The following is an 8,152-nucleotide window of genomic DNA, read 5'->3' on the forward strand; positions in this document are numbered from 1 at the left end:
GCAGCAAGTATGTTCCTGAGCCTATTGCTTGTCTAGTAAAACCTTTGCAGGGTGTTGGCTGAGTAAATAGGCAGGACCATAATGTCCTGGCATCTCAAACTASTGGCCAATTTTAAACCTTTTCTGTACAATTGCAGCAGGTGGGATTTTTTTTTTTTTAATATATACAACATACTGATTAAGATGGACTTGCATTTAATTCTGAAAAATGCCTAAGCACATATTTAATTTCAAGCACATAAACACTCCCTTGCTAGTAAGGCCATTCATGTGCTTAAAATTAATTAGGTACTTAAGTGCTTGGCTAGATTAGAGCAGAGATGCAGTGCTGCGTATCTGCTGGCCTTTTGCTTCTGTAAAACTGAGGTTCAGATAGGAGCTAAGTCTTATCAGAGTAACTCCACCAGCATCTGGCACCGTTGGATGCACCAGGATGCTCAGGGCAAGGTCCAAGTGCAGCCCATCGGTGACATTTGGTTTCCAGTTCCAGCCTGAGTAACTACAGGAGCAGCAGCTCCCATGCGGCTCAGCAATGATTTTGGGCAGTGTTTTATCTGCTCTCGCCCAAGGTGGCATCTGGATGCTGTAAACCCTGGTTCTTCCCCAACCCTCTGAGACTGTGCAGCTGCTCTTCCTCCTCATCGGCTCTTCGGAGCCTCTCTCCACACAGCCAGACCTCTTCCRCGAGCTGAGAATGGGGAGTCCAGTATCACAGGTGCTGTCTGCTCTCCAGCCCAGATTTTATACAATTTCAAGCCGGACCTAACTGTGCAAAYGAGTTCCTGGAGCGTGATCAGAACCTCCTAACTGATCATAAAGGCTCCAAAGAAACTTGCCTCTTTGTCCATGTCAACTATATCCCCATTGCTGACAGACACGAAAATTCGGTCATCCCTTTTGAGCTGGAAAACACCCCCTTGGTAGATGGAGTGCAGCCCGTACTCGGCCTTCCTCGACCAGCAGCTTGTCCTGGCGCTCTTCATGAGCAAAATGGGCTCAGGGTAGTTGGTCAGTTTGTAAACGTACTGGACCAGCTGCTTGGGGTTCCTGATCTGGGCCAGCAAACCCGAGTCCTCGTGCTCGTTTTCACGGAAACGGAAATATGTTTGTGAGTAGATGTAGTAGAAGCCTGTCTTGGGCACCACGAGCTCGCCGTTCCGCAGCTCCACGTTGTAGAGGAAGGAATGGCCCTTGTGCGACGACTCCCAGCTGTTGATTTTTTGGCCTCGGCCCTTTCTGGGTGTGGAATCTGCTGCAGAAAATAAAAAGGAGAGAGGAGATGTAAAGTTAAAAGCACTTGAGTAATTAAGCCTGGGGTCTGCTTTTCCAAAAAGAAGCCCGTAAATTGGCTGCTCCCATTGGTTTCAAAGGGTGGCCCATTAGGCCTATTTTCTGCAATTTGAAGGTCACTGGAGTCCTGCAAGGGCACCAAAACCCCACCAGGCCCTTCATTAGCACAGCTCTGTGTCTGATCTTGCATTTCTGCTATGTCTCTCACCAGAGCAGCTGGCACTTGCACAGCCAACAGAAGGAAATTAAAGGAAAGTGAAGAGGATGCCTCAACATTAGGAAGAAGGATTTTATTTACTGTTATTTTTTCAGATGAAGCCTCCAGAAGAAAAGTTAGTGAGGCATCCAGAACCAAAAGGACTTTTCCCTATGCAACRGGAATGAGCTGGGGGGAAAAAAAAATTCTCAATCGGACACAAAGGCATTTTGGTGCTTGTTTTCTCATTATTAACTCAGTGTAAGCATAGAGAAGCCCCAAGCTAGCAAAGAGGGCAGAAATGGCAGTTTTTATCCTTACTGCGTGGGGCCAGGGAGTTCTTCTTGTTGCTGCTGCCCGTCAGATGCGCCGCTATTCGGTAGATGGGATCCGTGTGCGGCTGCTCGTTGGTGCTTGGAAATGCAAGGGCTCTCTCAGCTAAACAAGGACAGAAACAAACTTGGATTAGAGCCGATGATGGCGGTAAGTGCCTTATAAATGTGGCTGTCATTTTTCTTAACTGATTATAGTGTAGACAGGGCAGTTTTGTATAACAAGGCTCATAATTCTCTCTTGCTCCCTTTCAGRTGTCTTTATATGCCTCTTTTTGCTTGCCTTCTTCCTTTCCCCCTCCTCGTATTCTCTGGGCACCCGGCTCTAAACGTTTGGCCTTTAATTCTGGCTCCCAGAAAGATAACTCCTAGAAACACATTATCCTTTTCCTCTAACCTGCCACACAAGAATTGGAAATAATGAGGCAAAATCTGAAGTCCCTGGTTTCTGCGCTTTTAAAAAATTGCCCAAAACACATCAGACCCATCAGCAACCTCTATTTGCCACAGTTAATAAAATGACTGTAATACCGTTGACTGCAGATATGTTTTCCTCATAACTTCTTGACATCATCTGCCAATAAACACAGAGAAAAATAATTAGTTTGTCAGCAGAAAGCAATAGAGGCAGGAAATAGACACTTTTCCCTCGGACTCGCAAATAAATGGCATTATGAATTTTTGACCATTGAGCAAATCAAAAAAGCCTGTATCATTAATTCTTTCTAATAAAGTATTTCCACAGCTGATTTTTTTATGTAACTAAATGTCCTGGGGTGGGGGAAAGCATTTTCAAGAGTGCCCGGCCAGGAGTTTTTATTCATTCTGAAAATGTGACCCTTATGCTCTTCTTCAATAAGAAGAGATTTATGGGCAAGCACCCATTCTTATTCAGYAAATAATACTTTGCAGTGCCCGACTTCCTTGGGATTTTAGCTCTCAGAAATTAAATTTGTTTTCTTTTTATACCTCTATCTATCTACTGTGTTTTTAAGGTAGCTTCTTCCCTACATCTACTCTTTTTTCATAACCGTTTGCTGGCTGCTTTTAAATGAAACATTTTAGTTGCTACAGGCAGGACAGCTGTGGCAAAGCTGCCTTTAAGATGATTTACCTTGATGATAAACCTGGTCTCCATACTGTGATTTACTGCTGGGTTCTGCCCTGACACAACTGGGCAGTTTCTCCTAACTATACCAGCCTTTTGGTGCAATGAAGGAGCTAGTAGATAGACTGGGCATCTATTAGCTATTAGATATATTAAGATACATAAATGACCACAAAATAAAACACTGTTCASGCAGCAWGACAGGGATTTCACTGGTAGAACTTGCACTGAAGTACCTAAGATCTTTAACTACTAAATACAGTGTCRATTAGGGGATGCAAAGCCTGAAGTGAATATGTATGGATGGGGGGTTTAAACGCTGGAGGTGAGATTTTTGAGAAGCATTCCTGGGGATTTTAGCCCTTTGAGCTTTCAACCAGGTATCATTTCTTCCCTGCAGCCAAGGCTATGAGGTGCAGGATGCCAGGCTGGTGGGAGCGCGTGGTGCCTGGTGCTGTGCTCTTGTTCACCCACCCTGTCCCCTCAACGTGTTACACAGCTTCAGGTAGGACTGTCGCTTGGGTACCTTGCTGCTGCATTTTATCTCATTTGCTTGTGACAAGTATTTTCRCATGGAGAATGGCTTTTCTGCAAATAAGGGCAGGTAGAAAGCAAGTGTTGGGGGGAGTCGAGCAGAGCTCCTGTTTGTACAAGTGGGAAGCAAGAGCCAAAAAGGGACTTGCTTTGGTCTGTTGTATTCCCTTTAACAGTAATGGACTTACTAATGGTTTATTCCATAGAGTAGGGGCATTTGGTCTCATTATCTCCACCCTGTTCCAGCTTGAGCCCAACTTGATTCTGCTGTTGGGCAGTAGCTCTTCAAGATGGTCAAGCCCCATAGTTCAACCAGTGCACGGGTTCCCACATACCTTTTTAATTAACTTTCCCAGTTGCCACTTGACTTGCCAGCAGGGATCAGCCTCTTCCTCCCCATTTGGAATTGTGTCCAAGTTTTGTATGAAGTTTCCGAGCTCTTCACCGGTGAGGCAGGCAATGCTGCTCTTTGAGTAGGTGTCCTGGAGCTGTGTTAGAAGTGAAAGCAGAACTTCTTATTTATGATGTGCTCGTGGGCTTTTGGCTGTAGTACATCTCTAATTCACTACGTTTAGGTACATACTTGCTTTTCCTGGTAGTGCTTACTGGTCTGTGCAGGTTGTGACTGACAGAATGCGCCATGCATCCTGATTTTGCATCTTTATTTCATAACAAGGCAATACCTAATATATATGGCACTCAACTAAGTAAGCTTAGTGGTCCAACACCTAAGTTCAACACCAAACCATAACCTTGTAAATGCTTTAGTCTCTCTGATTCAGCATTTAAAAACACCTTTTTGGCACAGTGGATTTTTCTTCGCAAATTACAGAGAATTAAATCAAGCATGAGGCCTTTAAAGTTAGTTAAAAGCCTAAAAGGCCATTCTGTATTTTCAGAAAAGTGCTACCTCTGATGCAGGCTTTCCCTGGCAGGTATCCATGGCAGTCTGGGATCACCCTGTAGTAACCTGGAGCTCTTTTGGCCTAATAGTCCAGAGTGAAACCCAGATAACAGAGATGWTTGGGTTCAGATGGAATTATAAACCTAAATGCTTGGGCCGGTGCTTATGCTCTGAGGGCAGACAGAAAGCACCTTTTTTTCCCAACAGATAAAAAGGAAATGAGTTTGCAGAGTGCCAAAATTCCTGTTGACTTCCTGAGCATGTAAATGATATCAGAGGAGCTCTCCCAAGCTGTGCTGCACATGCAGGGCTAGGCCACGTGCAGGACTCAAGCTGGCGCTGTTGCTTAACGTAAGAGCACCAAAGCCCGGGAGTAATCGCTGCAGATTATGAACTCCTGCTTGCTTTGAACTCAGGAGTGCTGCATCAGCTGTAAGGGCTGGTGAGACTCGTTATGCAAGGAAAGGATTACATAAAATTTGGAAAAACAGCAATCGRCAATGAGCACGCAGAGCTGTTCAGACCAGCTTCTGGTTTTAGTATTTCACCTCTGTTGCATTAAAGAAGTTTGGTTTGGTTTGCTCTGCATTAACTCAACGTGGACCAGAGATTCAGCTGCCCTTGAGACAGCAGCACTGAGCACAGCAAATAAGAGCTTCCTCCTCCACCTCCTCCTCCTCACTCCATTCTTTTCCTGCCTGTCAGGAAACAAAGACATTTAGGAACAGATTTCACACTGGGAGGATTAGAAGAATCCACCCACTTTACACTGCAGTTGTTCTGCTGTCTATCAGCAAACCTTTGAGTTGGACAGCAGACTTAATCTGGAGCTTAATCTGATATTTGGAAAGATTCCTGTGCTTTGTTGTTAACCATGAAAAATGGTGCCACCACACTGASTGTCCATGAAGACTGCTGTGTCTGTGTTGGGGACGACACTGGTATTTTTATATAAGGTTTCTTGTTCTGAGAACTCAAAAGTCTTTGAAAGTTATGGATTTACTGAGGTAAATCTGCACTTAAACTAAGGACATTGATGGCTTTATTACACTAGATTCTATAACAAGACAGTTTGAAAAACAGCATGCAGGCCAGTCATCTGTTTACTCTCTTATCACATCTGGCAAAATTCACTTCCAAGCTTTGCCCTCCCAGCTGGTAGCAAAGGGTAGTGCACTTTGGCCTTTTGTTTACCAACCTCCCACACACAACAGCTTTAGAACACAGGCCCTGGAACAGGATTTTGCATCCACATGGAGATCTGCAGGGATTACAACCTTGTACCACCACTGACAGCTATGGATGCCCTATAGGTAGAGGGAACAAGGCATCTGGGTGTTGCAAGGCTTATCCRAAGCACAGAGATCTCTGCCATGGAAAGCCCTGCAGCAATGTTAATAGAATGTGAATACTTCTAAAACCTTTCTTCTTCCAGGGCTACTACAAGGACTATGTTTTTGAAAAGGAAGTCTGAGGATATTTGCTTTTCAGCCCTGTATCCTGAAGCATAATGAACTTTATTGTGTTGTCTTCCTGACTACCAAAACTGAAACAAGTATCTGTAGCTCTAACAGCTACAGCTGTAGAGATAAAAACTGCTAGCTAAAACCCTTCCTTTTGTAAAGGCAGAAATATCTGCACTGCAGCCCTAGTAATGTGGGGAAGCTGTGGAAAGGCAGATACTGGGAGCAAAGAGAAGAAAAATGAGCAAAGATCACAGTGTGTATGTTGAGATTCATTCCACGTTCACCACGAGGATGTGGGGCAGCTCTCTGTAGCTCTAGATTAGCTTTTCATGTCTTTATCATGCACCAGATGAAGCACTGCAGAGTGTGTGCTTAAGGTGCAGCATATATCACAGGGCCAGCAAGGTTACTCTTTAAGCGAGCAGAACTTCAGCATGAGCAGACTCAGTCTTTCACACCAAGTGCAGGCGTATTATTCTTTGGAAAGAGTTACATTTTGTGCAGATGTGGTCCTGTTCAGGTATATGTATTTCAGTGAGAGCCAGGGAAAGGAAAGTGTGGCTAGTCCTTACTTAGATTGGCAAGGTTTTTTTTTTTTTTTTTTTTTGCATGAATAAGTGAGAAGGCAGAGGATGTAATTTTTCTTCATTACTGATATTATGTGATCTGATTTCAGCAAATGATCGTATTTCTGTGATTGCTCTGCTTTGCAAAATAGGGAAGCCTCAGGTATAGACTCAGCATAAAAGAATGTCTATTTTATAGCATTTAATATAAGCATTGACTGCAGAATACTGCTTACTCTTTAACCAGGGCTTCACTTCTAAAAACACTCCCACTTCCTTTAATTGTGCTGCGGGGAAAACACATAGGGAACCAATTATAGTACTTTCCTGAAATAATATAACCACAGCGCACTTACTGCAGCGGGGTTTACCTTTGTGCCCTAGAGAGCCATATGCTCTTATCACTATATAGCAGGGAGTAAACTTTAGTCAGGACGCTTACCAAAACCCCGAGTGCAAACATCACAGAATTGCAAGCAATTTCTTTGTTTGCAGGCAAAGAAAGAGTTAAGAGGAAGTGCGCGAGGYTGGCTGCAGGAAGCCCAAAGCACCAGGGCTGCACAAAAGGTGTTTTACAGGTCGTTAGGAGAAATTCGGTGCTGTTTGTCTGCCTGATATTCCTCCGGGTGTCTTAAAACCGTGTATTTTCCTGGAGGAGGCATTTTAAAGAGAAAGGAGCATAATCCCCCGGCTGCCTTTTTTTTTTTTTTTAATTTATTTTTTGCCTCCTATCTATGTATCAGTGCCCAGTGGTCACCCTTTTCCAAGCCTCACGGTGCCACTGCTGTTCCTGCGGGACATCCCTGTAGCCACACTACTTCAGTGTACCCACATGTAGTGTGAGTAGGGAGGAAGCCAAGGCGCTCCGAGAAGCTCCTTTCCTAGGTTCGGTTCTGCAGCTTCTAAAGTTTCTGCAACTTTCGCAATTCCTGCAACTTGTGCAGTTGCTCCGAGTTGGTGCGCGGCCCCGGCCGGGCCCCCCCGCGCCGCCACCCACCTGCTTGAGCTCGCTGGTGAAGTAGAGGAAGGTGACGGCCACGCAGAGCGACTGGAGCAGCACGGCGGCGGCCAGCACGAGCGCGCAGCTCTGCGCCGCGCTGGGGCCGGCAGCCAGCATCGTCCTGCGCCTCTGTGCGCGCTGCCCTGCGCGCCTCCGTGCGCGCTGCCCTGCGCGCTGCCCTGCGCGTCTCCGTGCGCGCTTCTCTGCGCGCTGCCCTGCGCGTCTCCGTGCGCGCTTCTCTGCGCGCTGCCCTGCGCGTCTCCGTGCGCGCTGCCCTGCGCGTCTCCGTGCGCGCTTCCCCGCGCTCCCGCCGCTGCTGCCGGTGGCGGGACGGGAGGAGGGACAAGGGCGCCGACACAGCCCTGCCCTCCCGCCCCGCGGCCAATACCGCCCCCCTTATAATAAACCTCCCTGGGATAACATTGCCATGGATAACAGGGCTTCCTCTTCCTGGCGCTGGTGCTTGGGAGCGCGCTCGCTTTGGGAATGATGGGAGCGCGGCTCYGCAGGGATTGAGGTGTGCGGAAGGTCCTGGGGTTTCCCGGCCTGTGTATCCCCCTAGGTTATCTCTTACAGCTGGTGGGTCCAACCGTGGTGCCCCTGGCACGATGTCGTATGGGGGACGGTATGGGGCAGGTCTCAGTTTGGAGCTGCAGGGACTTGGACAGTGCAGCTTCTCATCTCCCATCACAGCATCCTAAAACGAGCCCGGTACATCCTTTATGTGAAGGATAAATCTTTAATCTGAAGTCACTT

At 46.5% G+C, this 8,152-nt stretch overlaps 1 protein-coding gene across 2 annotated transcripts; it reads right to left on the reverse strand.

The window, feature by feature from the left end:
• Positions 1-287: 287 nt before the first annotated feature.
• On the reverse strand, positions 288-7,530 carry TNFSF10 (TNF superfamily member 10). 2 transcript variants are annotated; one of them, XM_026045318.1, is made up of 5 exons: positions 7,394-7,530; positions 3,796-3,948; positions 2,350-2,392; positions 1,808-1,924; positions 288-1,249 (listed from the first exon to the last, which is right to left on the reverse strand). In XM_026045318.1, exons 1-5 carry the CDS (start codon positions 7,511-7,513, stop codon positions 804-806), a joined length of 879 nt encoding a protein of 292 aa, XP_025901103.1. In that variant the 5' UTR covers positions 7,514-7,530; the 3' UTR covers positions 288-803. The 2 variants fall into 2 exon arrangements, with proteins under 2 accessions (XP_025901103.1, XP_025901102.1); XM_026045317.1 differs by having other exon boundaries at positions 288-1,252.
• Between the last annotated feature and the right edge of the window lie 622 nt (positions 7,531-8,152).

This window comes from Nothoprocta perdicaria, unplaced genomic scaffold (genome assembly GCF_003342845.1).
Source record: "Nothoprocta perdicaria isolate Ctin4 unplaced genomic scaffold, notPer1 scaffold_4, whole genome shotgun sequence".
NCBI classification, from domain to species: Eukaryota; Metazoa; Chordata; class Aves; order Tinamiformes; family Tinamidae; genus Nothoprocta; species Nothoprocta perdicaria.

What these genes read in the sequence shown, in the direction of transcription:
- TNFSF10 (XM_026045317.1), bottom strand. Translation starts at nt 7,513, where the DNA reads ATGCTGGCTGCCGGCCCCAGCGCGGCGCAGAGCTGCGCGCTCGTGCTG. An exon ending in TGGGAAAGTTAATTAAAAAG is followed by an intron (nt 2,393 to 3,795) that starts GTATGTGGGAAC and finishes GTTTATTGGCAG; the next exon opens with ATGATGTCAAGAAGTTATGA. An exon ending in GAACTCCCTGGCCCCACGCA is followed by an intron (nt 1,253 to 1,807) that starts GTAAGGATAAAA and finishes TATTTTCTGCAG; the next exon opens with CAGATTCCACACCCAGAAAG.